Source organism: Polyodon spathula, chromosome 15 (genome assembly GCF_017654505.1).
Source record: "Polyodon spathula isolate WHYD16114869_AA chromosome 15, ASM1765450v1, whole genome shotgun sequence".
In the NCBI taxonomy this organism is placed as follows: Eukaryota; Metazoa; Chordata; class Actinopteri; order Acipenseriformes; family Polyodontidae; genus Polyodon; species Polyodon spathula.
In genome coordinates, this window is record NC_054548.1 from 3008299 (window position 1) to 3023506 (window position 15208).

Below are 15208 nucleotides of genomic sequence, written 5' to 3' on the forward strand. Positions count from 1 at the left end.
TATAGCGTGCCAGTGTGAGCGAGGCTTTTGTTTTGTTTATGTTTGGTTTGGTTTGTATTGAATAAAAGTGCGCGTAAAAGCGCTGAACCGTTTATCAGTGTGTCGGGTCTACGTTAAAAAGGGTCACAGGAACAGGAGTGGAGTGAAATCTTTCACACAAAGTAAGTGTGTGTGTGTGTGTGTAAATACAGAACACCTCAATAACTATAATTAAACCCTCAATAGTGTAGCACCGTGCTCTCCAACCCAGGTCCTGGAGAGCTACTGTGGCTGCTGGTTTTCGTTTCAACCAATCTCTCAATTGAACCAATTATTAACTTAATTAGTCAAGATTAAGAGGTGTTCCAGATCTTTAGCCACTGATGATGTTAACACACCTAGAAAAGCTGCAGGATTGGGGATCTCCAGGATCAGGGCTGGAGACCCCTGGTGTAGCATGTAAAAATACGCAAAGACACTTCAAATCAACACACGTTTTATTTTGAAGACATTGAATTGAAGTTTCTTTATTGCATTGCTTTATGTAGAATATGGTGTATATCACGATGCAACGTATTCTGTTCTAACACTCCCATTCTCACATATATATATATATATATATATATATATATATATATATATATATATATATATATATATATATATATATATAGATAGATAGATAGATAGATAGATAGATAGATAGATAGTGGCAGAGTGGATCTCTGCCTGGAAGGAATGTGTTGGTGATTGGCAGGGACAGGGTTAGTTTCTGTCCCTGCCAGAGAAATTTGTGGGTGTGCCTGTGCAAGCACAGGCACAAGTTTAATTATTTGTATTAAATTAATTGATGTTCCCTGCCTGTAGCAGACAGGTAATTAAACAGCACAAAATGTTTGTTCTGGGCAGTCTCCAGTCTGTGTGAAGAGAGGCTGTCACGGTGAAAAGACCAGTATGGTGAAAAACGTAGTGTGAAAATCTTTTTGTTTGTGCTTGTGAAAGTGTGTTATTTTGTTTTACTGGTAAACAGCCTCGCCATCCAGTTTTAGTTGGGGATGGAGAAAAAGTTTTAGTTTACACTCGAAGTGAAGTTAAGCGCTTGTTTTATTTTGTCTTTTATTTCTGTAATAAATTTTAAAAAACACACAAAAGTGCTTAAAACACCTCAATCTTGTGCCTGGGTCTTGTGCAAAAGGGCTATCGACCCTTAAAACAAGTCAAATCTTTTACAATGTATTGTTTTCTCAGTATATTCTCGTGTGTTTTGGTTGCTGCTGTTATCTAATCAACACATCAATAACCTGATTAAATTCCAGCCCTTATTTGATAGCAGTCAATTCCATAGACATGCTGATGGAAAGGAATATAAAAAGCAATCCCATCAAATATTTGACACTCTCTCAGATTGTTATCTCAGCTGAGAAACAGGCTCCACCCAGCTCAGCACCTGGAGTCATTAAAGAGAAGGGCTGCCCCATAGAGAGACTGGAGCCATCAACGCCACTGGAGCACAGGCACCACAGCAGCCAGGCGAGGGGCCCACAGCAGCAGGTTAGTACCCCTGCCCCACAGCACTGGCTTTCCTTTACTAGACTGCATGGAAGCGTTAGTGCTTGATGCTTTTTAACTGCATTGCTTTATTGACCGTATATCTCTTTCTAGCCCAGTCTGTCTAGCTGTCTGGCGGTCTTGTGACAGTACTGTATTTGATAGCTGTACTATACTGTATGGAGACCCCCACCAGGACACAGCTGCTGCCTGTGTTGAGGGCTGCTCCAGCTGGAATCTGGACTCTGAGGAAGCAGAGAGCCACACACAGCTAAGAGCAGTTAAAGTGTTGCAGACTGTGTTAATTAGGAAGCATTCCCAGATCAGGACTGTAATGCTAAAAAATCTAATTAAAATGTGATTAAGTGCAAATGCATTGTGTATACAGGATAGGCGGGATGCATGCGTTAGCATATACCTGAACAGACTGATTGTCGTTGTGTATTGAGAGATGTGTACTGTTACCACCTGCCACTGAGGACTGTATTCATATTTGAAACCACACTAAACATATTTTGCTTATTCAATATTAGGTAAGAAAAAGAGGCAATATAGAGTTACTAAAATCTTTGTCTCTTTTTTTTTTTTGTATTTGTTTTTTTTTTTCAAAATGCTCAATCCGATGACATTTAAAGCTAGAATTTTATTTCTGTTTTGGTAACTTTATTGGTGCTTTTTCCTTTCTGCAAAATAATTGAGCTGATGACAGTTTGGAAACCCAAAACAAGCAAAGAGAGAGAGCAGATTCATGTGAAAGCACACGGCTCTGACAAGCAGAGAGAGAGCAGATCCATGTGAAAGCATACAACACTGACAAGCAGAGAGAGCAGATCCATGTGAAAGCACACAGCATTGACAAGCAGAGAGAGTGCAGATCCATGTGAAAGCACACAACACTGACAAGCAGAGAGAGCAGATCCATGTGAAAGCACACAGCATTGACAAGCAGAGAGTGCAGATCCATGTGAAAGCACACAACACTGACAAGCAGAGAGAGCAGATCCATGTGAAAGCACACATCACTGACAAGCACAGAGAGAGCAGATCCATGCGAAAGCACACAGCATTGACAAGCAGAGAGAGAGCAGATTCATGTGAAAGCACACAGCTCTGACAAGCAGAGAGAGAGCAGATCCATGTGAAAGCACACAGCATTGACAAGCAGAGAGAGAGCAGATTCATGTGAAAGCACACAGCTCTGACAAGCAGAGAGAGAAGCAGATCCATGTGAAAGCACACAAAACTGACAAGCAGAGAGAGCAGATCCATGTGAAAGCACACATCACTGACAAGCAGAGAGAGAGCAGATCCATGTGAAAGCACACAGCATTGACAAGCAGAGAGAGAGAGAGCAGATCCATGAGAAAGCACACAGCATTGACAAGCAGAGAGAGAGAGAGCAGATCCATGAGAAAGCACACAGCACTGACAAGCAGAGAGAGAAGCAGATAAAGCACACAGCATTGACAAGCAGAGAGAGAGAGAGAGAGCAGATCCATGTGAAAGCACACAGCATTGACAAGCAGAGAGAGTGCAGATCCATGTGAAAGCACACAGCACTGACAAGCAGAGAGAGAGCAGATCCATGTGAAAGCACACATCACTGACAAGCAGAGAGAGCAGATCCATGTGAAAGCACACAGCATTGACAAGCAGAGAGCAGATCCATGTGAAAGCACACAGCACTGACAAGCAGAGAGAGAGCAGATCCATGTGAAAGCACACAGCATTGACAAGCAGAGAGAGAGCAGATTCATGTGAAAGCACACAGCTCTGACAAGCAGAGAGAGAAGCAGATCCATGTGAAAGCACACAAAACTGACAAGCAGAGAGAGCAGATACATGTGAAAGCACACAGCATTGACAAGCAGAGAGAGCAGATCCATGTGAAAGCACACATCACTGACAAGCAGAGAGAGAGCAGATCCATGTGAAAGCACACAGCATTGACAAGCAGAGAGAGAGCAGATCCATGTGAAAGCACACAACACTGACAAGCAGAGAGAGCAGATCCATGTGAAAGCACACAGCATTGACAAGCAGAGAGCAGATCCATGTGAAAGCACACATCACTGACAAGCAGAGAGAGAGCAGATCCATGTGAAAGCACACAGCATTGACAAGCAGAGAGAGAGCAGATTCATATGAAAGCACACAGCTCTGACAAGCAGAGAGAGAAGCAGATCCATGTGAAAGCACACAAAACTGACAAGCAGAGAGAGCAGATCCATGTGAAAGCACACAGCATTGACAAGCAGAGAGAGCAGATCCATGTGAAAGCACACATCACTGACAAGCAGAGAGAGAGCAGATCCATGTGAAAGCACACAGCATTGACAAGCAGAGAGAGAGCAGATGCATGTGAAAGCACACAGCATTGACAAGCAGAGAGAGAGCAGATTCATGTGAAAGCACACATCACTGACAAGCAGAGAGAGAGCAGATCCATTTGAAAGCACACAGCATTGACAAGCAGAGAGAGAGCAGATTCATGTGAAAGCACACAGCTCTGACAAGCAGAGAGAGAGCAGACCCATGTGAAAGCATACAACACTGACAAGCAGAGAGAGCAGATCCATGTGAAAGCACACAACACTGACAAGCAGAGAGAGCAGATCCATGTGAAAGCACACAACACTGACAAGCAGAGAGAGCAGATCCATGTGAAAGCACACAACAGTGGTTTAAAAAGCAGGAAGGACTGCCGTGGAGAAGGGATTGATCCATTTGTTTTTGTGAGCTTAATTAGAGTGGAGTTCAGCTAAACTAGAATTAGGAGCAGAGGGGGTTGCAGCTACAGACACCTGGCAATTGAATCAGTCTTTCCTTCTCTGGTTTTAAAGATCATGTTAGTGAATGTCTTAGAACCTCCTGCCAATGCTTCTCCCTCAGTCCACATTAACAAATAGATCCATGACTTATTTATACTAAAATCTCTGTATGCTGATGTCTCTATTGTGATGTTCTATTGGCATGTTTGCACCTTGCAATTTTTTTTATACTTTACAATTGTCTTTGTTATTGTTCTCGAGGACCCCTTGAAAACAAGACGTCTGTCTCAACAGGTAAATATCCTGGAGAAAAAGAAAGAAAGAAAGAAAGAAAGAAAGAAAGAAAGAAAGAAAGAAAGAAAGAAAGAAAGAAGCAAACAAGAAAGCAAGCATTTCACATTTATGAAACTCAAGGCAACAAAAGTCAGGTACAAATAGTTTAGTGGGAATGGACGATCAGCTGATTAAAACAAGGCCAGGTTCTCCTTACCTTTAGAAAGTAGAATCACTCTTTAATTAGAGGGCTTGTAATGTCATAAAGCAGTTTGTAACAGAAAGAATTCAGAGCACAGCCTTAGTTTTATATTTATGTATTTAATGTCTTTAATTTAAGGACTTTAGGTTTCTTATTCTTTTTAAAATGAATATCTCCAAAGTTTTGTGATGTCACAATATCTAACAGGCTGTGTCTGTTGACAGCAGAATGCGGCCGGTGAACCACAGCAATCTCCAGTGGGACTTTCTGCACATTAACAGCAGCAGCAGCAGCCTGCAGTCATCCAGCACAAACCCCCAGAAGAATGCAGAGTGGTACGTCATCATAGTGATCGGCTTCTTCGGGTTCATGCTCTTCTCAATGATGGTCAGCAACCTCTCCCACAACAGGAGGCTCAACCAGAAAGACTTCAACAGACGCTACGGCCTGAAGGAGGCCAAAGAAAGCAGCTGGAACCTGGAGCTCCTCCGCCGCCTGTGGAAGAGTCTGTGCTCCAAGCCCAAACCCGTCATTGAGAAGCCCAGTGACGGAGAGGGCATAGCGAACGCTGCATTCACACCATAGGGAAATAGCTGCTAACGCAAGCAAGGGAATCCATTCCTGGCTTTGCTAGGAGTTTCATTTCGAAACCTTACGGATAAGAGGCTAAACCCTCTAGAACTGCTTGTGCAAAGCAGCCGGCCTTTGTTGGGAAGCAATTAAGCTGTTGGCTTGCGCTGTGCATAGTGGCTGGTTTGCACATGCAATTGATTATCATTTGTATAATACATTAAAAAAACAGCTTACAAAGACAAGCCCTTTTGTGCTGTGGGGGCATACAATCATCAGACAGCTTCAATGATTTAAGCAAAAATAAACACAACAACCTGCTTTTTTTATTAAATATTATTTATTGTACTACTGTGAGTGACGAGTCAAGGAACTGATGTCATTTTAATTGTCAAAAAGCATATAGAAAGTTTTTAAAACTGTTTTCAAGTGTATCCAGCAGCTGCCTTGAATATGTTAATAATAATAATAATAATAATAATAATAATAATAATAATAAATATTGTGATTAAACCTGTGCTAAGTTTTGTGAATCCTGCCCACTGTGATTTATCTCTGTATTATTGCAATGTGAGTTCAAATCTGAGAGAGAAATTCCAGCCAGCATTGAAATCTCATCAACCCCCACATCACACCAGCTCACAGCTTGGTGTGATGTGGGAGTTGATGAGATTCCAATACTGGTTGAAATTCCAGTATAGACCTGTACCTTTCATGATCTCTCCTGTCTGCAGTATAAACCTGTTCCCTTCATGATCTCTCCTGTCTCATAGACTTGTACCCTTCATGATCTCTCCTGTCTCATAGACCTGTACCCTTCATGATCTCTCCTGTCTACAGTATAGACCTGTACCCTTCATGATATCTCCTGTCTGCAGTGTAGACCTGTACCCTTCATGATCTCTCCCGTCTGCAGTATAGACCTGTACCCTTCATGATCTCTCCTGTCTCATAGACCTGTACCCTTCATGATCTCTCCTGTCTGCAGTATAGACCAGTACCCTTCATGATCTCTCCTGTCTGCAGTATAGCCCTGTACCCTTCATGATCTCTCCTGTCTCTAGTATAGACGTGTACCCTTCATGATCTCTCCTGCCTCTAGTATAGACCTGTACCCTTCATGATCCCTCCTGTCTCATAGACCTGTACCCTTCATGATCTCTCCTGTCTCCAGTATAGACCTTGAATACGTTCTGGCCTATCTTGGCTTGGCATGCAGTCACATCTCTTTACTACTCTTTGCTTTAATTAAAGAGTTAATCAATGGCATGAGTATTCAAAGTATATTAAAACCCTGCAATGGTTACATGTACAAGATGCTGCACGTTCTTTTAGAAGTTCTTTTACATTTCTGCACTGTTCTGATACCGGTTTCAATATCTTGTTACCAGAGTTACGAGACAAGTGCAAACATTTCACAGTCAAGTTATAATATAGGGATTATCAAATATGGACACGCTACAAAAAGTAATCTTAAAAATTGACCCTTTATTATATCTTACGAAGTGTAAATAATAGATAACATATTGGGTGGATCAATCAAGAGATTTTTATTTAAGAGCCTACATTTAATTCTGCTGCTTGTGGGATCAATGAAGAGGAAGAAACGCTGCGCGATATTGGTCAATAATATGTGCTATTCCCAAAAATACTGGTCTGGTTCCTGACAGTGGACTGATCCTGGCACTTTGTCTAATCGACACAATGAGACATTATTTATTCCTGAGAAGAGGGGCTTTCTGGGCAGGGCGCTTCTGTGCCAAGAGGAAATGCAGCACCACAGCCTGCGGTAACGAGGAAGTGCTGCATTAAGAGCTGTTGTGCATCATAATAGGAAAATTGTCTGGTTACCTGTAGACAAAGGGATCGATTTACGAAGCATTAACCCCAGTGTGAAATATGCTGTACTTTCATAGGGAGCAGGTAGTCCTGCTCTTTAAAGTCATGATGATGCTATAAAAACATACTGCAGGGACCTGAAAAGCTGGAACACAACAATTCAGATCCAAGAGTAGATTGTTAAAGTTGTTTATTGAACATAGCAGAGCTCTGGAGAGACAATCACACACGACCTGTGGTGCAGTAAATTGCTCTATAATTATGTCCTTAAGGATACATATTGTTAGTACCAATCAGTAGTAACTACACCGTAAGATATGTTTCACCAATTAGCATGCAGTTTTGTTAGTAAATTCGCAATTTACTAACACACTATTAGCATATTAACAGTTTGCATAAGGAACCTTGAACATTCTCCACAGGGGCTGCATCATTCAGTGCCGGCACTTCATCTATGTATCTTTTATTTAATCAGAACATTTTTGCACACATTCTACACTTTGTAATCTTCCACTGTTCTTGCACAAGTCAAATACAAGTCAATTGCTGGTATTTTTCCATCATCTGCTCTTAGTCTCTTCTTTGCGCATGTGCAGTGAGCTAGAAAAGCAAATTGGCTCATACAAACCAATACCTAATATCTGTGCTTGTCAGGGTACCCTCCTTCCTGCTCCTCGCAGGTCATCACACAATGTGTGTATCCAGAAGCGGCTCCCCCCCCCCCCACACACCAACAAACTCATTCAATATTACACTCACACTTAATCCTCAGTGTTAATGATCCAAGCAGTTTATTAACCAGGGGCATCTCCACCCTGTCCTCAAGCACGAGTCTACAGATAATTAGCAGTCTTTGAGGGCTCTAGGCTGGCTTCAGGGAGTTTATTCTGTTCTCTGCCATCACTTTGGCATCAGGCGTTTCTCTTCGGGTGCCGTTGGTCTGAGGAAAGGGGTGTTCAGTGAAAGTCAGTGTGATGCCTCATACTGGTAACAATCCCGACAACATTTACCTAACAAACAGAACTGCATTTTTGGATCCTGTGCCTTACACAGTATGAATACTTGACACCGCCCTCAGCTAGGAGAATTCCGTCGACCCAAAAAAGACAATCTCTTCAGTCTTGTCTTGCTGGAAACTGCTCAGCTGGAAACAGCAAGCCTGTCTTTTCACCTGCAGACTTTACTGTTGCGGTTCATTGGCTAGAAAATCAACAAGATGATCCAGTGCTCCCGGTACAGTGTGTTCAGAGTAACTTACCCACACCTGAATGTACTGCCTGTGGAGTAAACCTGGGCTCCCACTGTGTGCTTTTTAAAACACCTGGATAGTTTTAGTGGTCTATATTTGTAAAGCAACAGGATGCCTGCGAATATATTGCAGCCTTTAATGAAAACCCAAATGCAGTTATACTGTAGCAGAGCAATCAGCATTTCTCTCAGGGGTTAGAGAAAGTGCAGGTCTGCCACTGCATCATTGTGACCTCCTGGTCCCTCAGTCTGCATAACTGATTGGAAGCAGGGCCTCTGTCCACCTTGTCTCCTAGCCACACCCCACATCACACTTAATACAGTTGTTGTTTGAGATGCTGTTCTGTGAAGTGAGAAGTTCCTTACATGTGCACTCCTGTTTGAACAAGGGCATCTCACTCCAAGCGTGGCACCAGCAGAGCCTTGCTGAGGACTCCACAGCCAGAAACAGGAAAGACCAATCAACGGAATGGCTCTGATCACTGTTCTGAAAAGACTTAAGCTTGGTTTCCAGTCTCACATCTTTTTAGCACACCAAAAAAAAAAAAAATTAAAATGGTGTTTTCATTTGCTTGATCAAAGTGTTTCTCATCATTTTAGTTCAATGCCCTCATTGCTTCTGTGCTGTGAGTTTCCTCTGTGCTTGCACACACACACACCGCGATTTCACTCTGTCACACTAGATAAAATAGATTGAGACTGATCACAATCAAACTTTAGTAGCGAATCGATGTCCCCAGTTTACTGGGTCAGAAAGTCATTATGTTATTCCTGGCATAAAACTGATAGAACAGTAACCTGCATGTCTGCACGATTGTGATGGAAACAGAGACAGCTTTGTGTACTGCAGGATCAGAGGGAAACAAAGCATGGTATCCAGTAGGTACAGTACACTTACAGGGCTGTGCAGAAAACACTGCAGCACACATCCCAAGAAAACTGTACCAGACTCTCACAATCCAGGGGCCAGTAGTACCAGCGGGTAATATTCTCTACCCTCCAACATTAATATCCCACACAAGAAAAACTAAGCAAAATCCAAAAGGTATATGAATTCCAAAGAGTGAAAAAGGTTCAGGGATATTGTATCTGCAGGGAAATGCAATCTAGCTTGTATCATTTGGCCAGCAGGTGGTCAGGATTAGACAAAGAATGTGTTTTCTCATCGGTGCTGGAAGAATCCTCTCTGAACTGCAGCTTCTTCTTTCTGCAGACTCAATACAGAACACAAGTGTCCACTCCATTCAAAACTGCACTGCAGTCTTGTACTTTTTTTTTTTTTTTTTTTTTTTTTTTATAGATAATGAAGCCGTTTTTTACCATAGCCTTTTCCTCTCTTCTGCATCGTCCTCACTGCTACCAGAGCAGACGAGAACACAGGCTGATCCAGTCTACAAAGCATTTGAGAAAGTTCACTTTCAATCTGGGGCAACACTGTCACACACACACACAAAGCTGTAAATGAACCCAGCCTTCTACATACATTGTGTCAGATTTCCCCCCTCTGCCATGTAAAAATAGAGAGCATGCCAAATAGAAACTAAAAAAAAAAAAAAAGCCACCCTTCGAAGGAAACGTACAACTCAAAACACATTTATTAAAAACGTCACTGTTGAAAAAACACCGAGAAACATGGGAGTTTGTTAATGCCATTCGTCTCTGTCAGCCTATGAAATCAGCATGCTGAGCAGTTTAACTGGCAGTGGTATTGCAAGACCATGCCATAACCAGTCTGCAGGGCTCACAATCTTCTCTCCTTCCTTGAAGAGAAGCTCTCTAGTGTGACAGCAACACAAGGCACCCCCACCTCAGCAGGGGCTCAATCCTCTTTCTTGTCAGTGTCTTCCTTCTCTCTGTGCTCTGCCGCTGCTGCCAGTCTCTTCTGCTCCTGTTGCTTCTTCAAAGCTGCCTCTGCTTTCCTGCTCTGATACATCTTTGTAGCTGCGAAGCCCAAGCAGAGGAGCAGTGTCTTGGCCGCTAGAATATACAGCAGTACAGGGAAGTTGTCTAAAGCCTGGGAGAAAAAGAAATTAAGTATTAAGCATTGCAACCCTTCACTTGAGCAGTATTTTGTTTGAAACAGCACCCTCCAGTGCTGACCCTGTGGATTTGCAAAGATTTCAGCTGTCCAATTCCTCAAGTTAATTCATGTGGCTTTATAAAATAGAGCACCTCGTGTAACCACTCTCTCAGGTTCTGGTAATTCAGGACAGTGAAGACTGAACTCTTCATACTCGCTAAACTGACCATCAGAGCTCTGCTGCACACAGAACCCCAGTGGAGGCTCCTTAAAAAGGAGGTAGTGCTCAAATTGGGGGGATATGACAGAAACAAACACACACAAAGAAAAACTTCGAACACTGTTTGCATTATGCAATTATCCAATTTAAAATGCAACGTACAATGGACTTGGACCAGGCAGCTTCATGCATTTAAGTGAATTATGTATTTAACTACATCATACAATCACAGAAAATGATGCACTAAAAAAAAGATCAGATACATATGCATGCGATGAAGGGAATTGTGCAATTATCCAATATGCAAATAAGTAGAGTCGACTGTACACATTAATTAGTTGTGTAGCATTATAATACAATAATGTTCAATTAAACAAAATGTAAGAAAAAAACCATCTGAACCTGAACCCTAGAGTCAGCATTCATATTTGACAGCAATTCTGGCTACTGATAGGAGCCCACAGAGGGTTTGTTTGCCCTTCAGGAGGCAAGCCTCCATTATAAACTCCCATCTGCGATTAACCACAGTACTAGCAATGGCAGATGACGTAGTCTAATGCCTGGTTTTAATTGCAGGACCACTCGCACTCTCCTGCCCCCTGCTGAAGCACTGCTGTACCAAGTATGCGCGATTACAACTGAAGTGTTCAATAATGGAGATTGCATCATTTGGTTTTGCCTCCAATTTTTTATATTGGAAACACAGCTGTTGTATCGTCTTATTACCCCTGGGCTCTTGTCTTGTGCAGCGCTTTTAAAAGGTAGGCTGAAGGATAACATTGACCAGTTGATGAAGACTATTTACCATGCTAATTGACATGGAAAAAAAACTTTGCATAAAATCTGGAGGCCACTGCAAAAAAGGAAGATTCTAACAGGTCACTGGCTGACCAGGGGTGCAGTTAATAAGTCTTGCTGGCCCCGTTAACTTTTCAGTAACTGGTAGTTCGCTCACATGGACAAAGTATGGCTTTGCTGATTCGCTTAAAACAGACAACTTCCAGAAATAATTGCTCACTACGATAAATGATTTGCTGCTCACACTGAGCAAGCCACTGCATTTACTAGGATGAAAACCCAGGCAGAATCACTGGATTTCATCCATGTCCTTCACTGTGCTAGAAGAGATCAAAAAATAAATTAAATGCATGGCAGATTGAAAGAGGTTTCTAATTGTGCCTCATCTGACTGTGCTACAGGTCAGAATTACATTACCCACACTCTTCCAACGTGTGTCTTTTTTGGAAAGTCGTACAGCCCTTTCACATGCGTCTACTACCTGAAATCGCATAGAGTCGGATAATGTTGCAAAACGTCCACATTTGCTTCATGGTCATACGCTGGTAAGCATCATAAAGCAAGACTTGGAGGAACTTAACAGAAGTTTGTAAACATTCTCATTTATATATCCCTCACTTGAAGAGCATGGAGATGCCCAAACAGAAACCGCATTGATGTGTACTATTCAGAAACAATTAAATTAAAAAAAAAAAAAAAAAAAGCACAAAAACCCTTGAGTGGAGCTGGAAGCTCGTGGCCACACTGCTGGGAACTGCCAGTCGCTTTGTGTAGTGTGACTGCAAGTCTTTCTGTCAGTGTCACGGGCATCCCATGTGTATTTCTGGGTTGAAGCAACGGCCCCAATCTGTGCAACAGATCGTCAAACCCGTCATTCTAAAATCTCTCACTGTCACATACCCTCATCTCATAGCCGTCTGCGCCGAAGCATGACATTCATCTGAGAAAAAAGAATGAATCAGCCCTTGGAGGTCACCAGAACACTACAGAATTATTTTGTTGGTCATTTATGTTTAGCAAATTTAGGTAGATAGGATGTCCATTTGTCTGTCTTTCTCCTGCCTCAACTTTGTTTAGAAAATACTTAATGCAAAAGTATGGCAGTGAAGTGGTCTTGAAATCTACCAGTTTCTGCCAAGTCAGAAGCAAAGGTTGGGGGTGGGGGGTGAAATTACAGGCATTAATAACATTAGGTAGATAGATTACATTTACCATTAGGCATGTTTAAAATTCAAAAGGTAGAGCACAGCAATCAGTCACCCTAAAGAACCAAGAAGTACAGTAAACATTTATCCGCTGGTGAAATACAATTCAAAGCTGCTTTATATCCACTGTTTTGTCAGTGGAAACATTTACACTTAAACATTACATTTAAAAGCTAGTGTGCAGTGCAAAACCACACTTGCAGGTGAAAACGGGTGAGAGTGCAGAGGGGCCTTGACTCGGCAGAATCCGGTATATTAAGGTTACATACAGTGCATTTTTAAACACACTGGGTGGGTGTGTAACAGTAAGTGAATGCATTTAGCCCGCAGGAGCTCCACTGCGCTCATGTGAACCGCTTCGAGTCCCGAAGTTCAAGCCCAGCTGCCTAGGCAGGGCTGCAGCAGCTGAGGGGGTCTCTGCTGTGGGTGACTGTCAGGGTTTAGTTGCAGAACACTAGGGCAGAGTGTACTCGGAGCTAAGCGTACTCACCGCTCAGTGTACTCAGAGCTCAGCGTACTCACAGCCCGTGTTGTTTGTAGTAACTGTATATGGGTGTTAATAGTAACGATTACACCGCGCGGTACATTGTGCGTGTATCTACAGCAAATCTATAACAGACACATAGTAACTGCAACAATGGTTAAACCCACACACACACACACACACACCCCCCCCCCCACACACACACACACACCCCCCCCCCCACACACACACACACACACACACACACACACACACACACACACACACACACACACACACCCACACACACACCCCCACACACACACACCCACACCCACACACACACACACACACACACACACACACACACACACACACACACACACACACACACACACACACACACACACACACACACACACACACACACACACAATCATAGGCTTCAGCGTGCTCAATTCAAGAAGGAAAGAAACCTCCACACTAAGCAGGCTTTCCCGACTCACCCTCCAGTTAAACGCATGCATCTTCCTTTCACGAGTGACGCGCCTCCACCCTGAAGCAGCGCAGCAGCCGTGTCTTAACCATTCGCGTTTCAGTGAACCAATAAAAACACTGGGTTACAACTCAGCTAATTGAGTGACAACTCGGGTTAACAACTTCGAACTTTCTAGAAACTCGCTCGCCCTATGAGGAGGAAGGAGAGGCGTCTTCATTAACCAATTGCAACTCGTCAAAAACATTTAGTCACCTTTCATGGAAGGTTGTGACTGGCCAATACCACCAACCAATAGAAAACGCGGGGAGGGTCAAATTAAAAGCGTGAGAAACAAGTTTGCCGTGTCCGCTGTTTTTCCGCGGATTTGGGCTGCTTTGAAAGCCAGCCGCGGGTTTCTATTTTTTGGCTACTTTGCATGCTTCTGCAGATGCTGGCGTTTTAAAATATTTTTTATAGGAATGGTCCAGTCAATCAAAAAAAGAAAGAAAGAAAGAAAGACAAAAGTGTATATAACACTGTTCTCATAATTCATATATTGCATAGCAGGTCGCTTTGTATTCATACAGCCTCTGTGAGCCAGCTTTATAACACCTTATTATCATAATTAATATGTAGCGTGAACGGCTGGTAGGTGACTTAATGACACACGAAGACAAGAGCCCGGTGTTACCAAATCCACAACGCAGGATGTCGCTAGAGAAACCACGCAGAGTTTTAGACATTCTAAAGTCGCCAGAAATCGCTCGGCAATTTACCACTCCTCCTGGAATCGCTTAACCCGAGTAAACACCAATATAAACACTATTACACGTATTAATGACGGTCATTTTTAAACGTCCTATCTATATTTGCCTGGATTATGTATACCGATAATCTGTACGGAGTTAGTCTGATGTAATACATTTTATTGTAACATTATACACTTATCACTGATTTAGAACAATATGTTTGTTTAAATAATTGATGTCGTTCTCTTCCGTTAACAAGGACAGCAGTTGTAGTTATTGGCATTACGATTAGCAGGTCACTCGTGCTGCCCTTGGTTCGCAGCCGCAGCCAGCTCCGCAGCTACTTCTCACAGCTGCGCCGGGCTGCGCAGGATCTGCACAGATTTCCGCGGGTGCGTGACGTCACGCAGCAGCCCCGAACAACGCGCATCTCTGCGATTCTGTGCAGAACTGCGGGAATCTGCACTGCGTGCAATCTGGATTTGTCGAGTGCTTGAGACAGCCAGTGCTGACCGTGACACGGTTCAGTCTGTACTAACAAAGTACACAACCGTGCTTTTATTTTCTAATTATATTTATTTCAATTTTACACTTACATATTGAGTTACCATAGCTAATATTAGATTCCATGTCAGATCTCGCAACGCTTGTTTAAAATTACATATTAGTTCCAGTGGGGTTACCACTGAATGAAAGCGATCTTGAAAGCTCTGAACCCGTCGGCTGGTGCTTGTCTCAGAGGGTCCTGGTCAATCCATCTTTCACTGGACTTTACCCAATGCCAAGTCCAAATGGAAGATGTAAGGTGACGTTTAATTGGATAAAATATTACACTTACTATTTCT

The 15208-nt window shown here is 42.7% G+C and overlaps 2 protein-coding genes across 3 annotated transcripts; one reads left to right on the forward strand and one right to left on the reverse strand.

Annotated features, from left to right (window-relative positions):
• The first annotated feature begins 905 nt into the window (after nt 1-905).
• LOC121327685 lies at nt 906-5876 on the forward strand. Of its 2 annotated transcripts, none has more exons than XM_041271829.1 (3): nt 906-1530; nt 4593-4726; nt 4998-5876. In XM_041271829.1, exons 1-3 carry the CDS (start codon nt 1327-1329, stop codon nt 5356-5358), a joined length of 699 nt encoding a protein of 232 aa, XP_041127763.1. In that variant the 5' UTR covers nt 906-1326; the 3' UTR covers nt 5359-5876. The 2 variants fall into 2 exon arrangements, with proteins under 2 accessions (XP_041127763.1, XP_041127764.1); XM_041271830.1 differs by having other exon boundaries at nt 920-1530; nt 5001-5876.
• A 1003-nt stretch (nt 5877-6879) lies between these two features.
• On the reverse strand, nt 6880-13779 carry LOC121327659 (small integral membrane protein 11A-like). Its single transcript, XM_041271797.1, has 2 exons — nt 13643-13779; nt 6880-10444 (listed from the first exon to the last, which is right to left on the reverse strand). Exons 1-2 carry the CDS (start codon nt 13661-13663, stop codon nt 10250-10252), a joined length of 216 nt encoding a protein of 71 aa, XP_041127731.1. The 5' UTR covers nt 13664-13779; the 3' UTR covers nt 6880-10249.
• Nucleotides 13780-15208: the final 1429 nt, after the last annotated feature.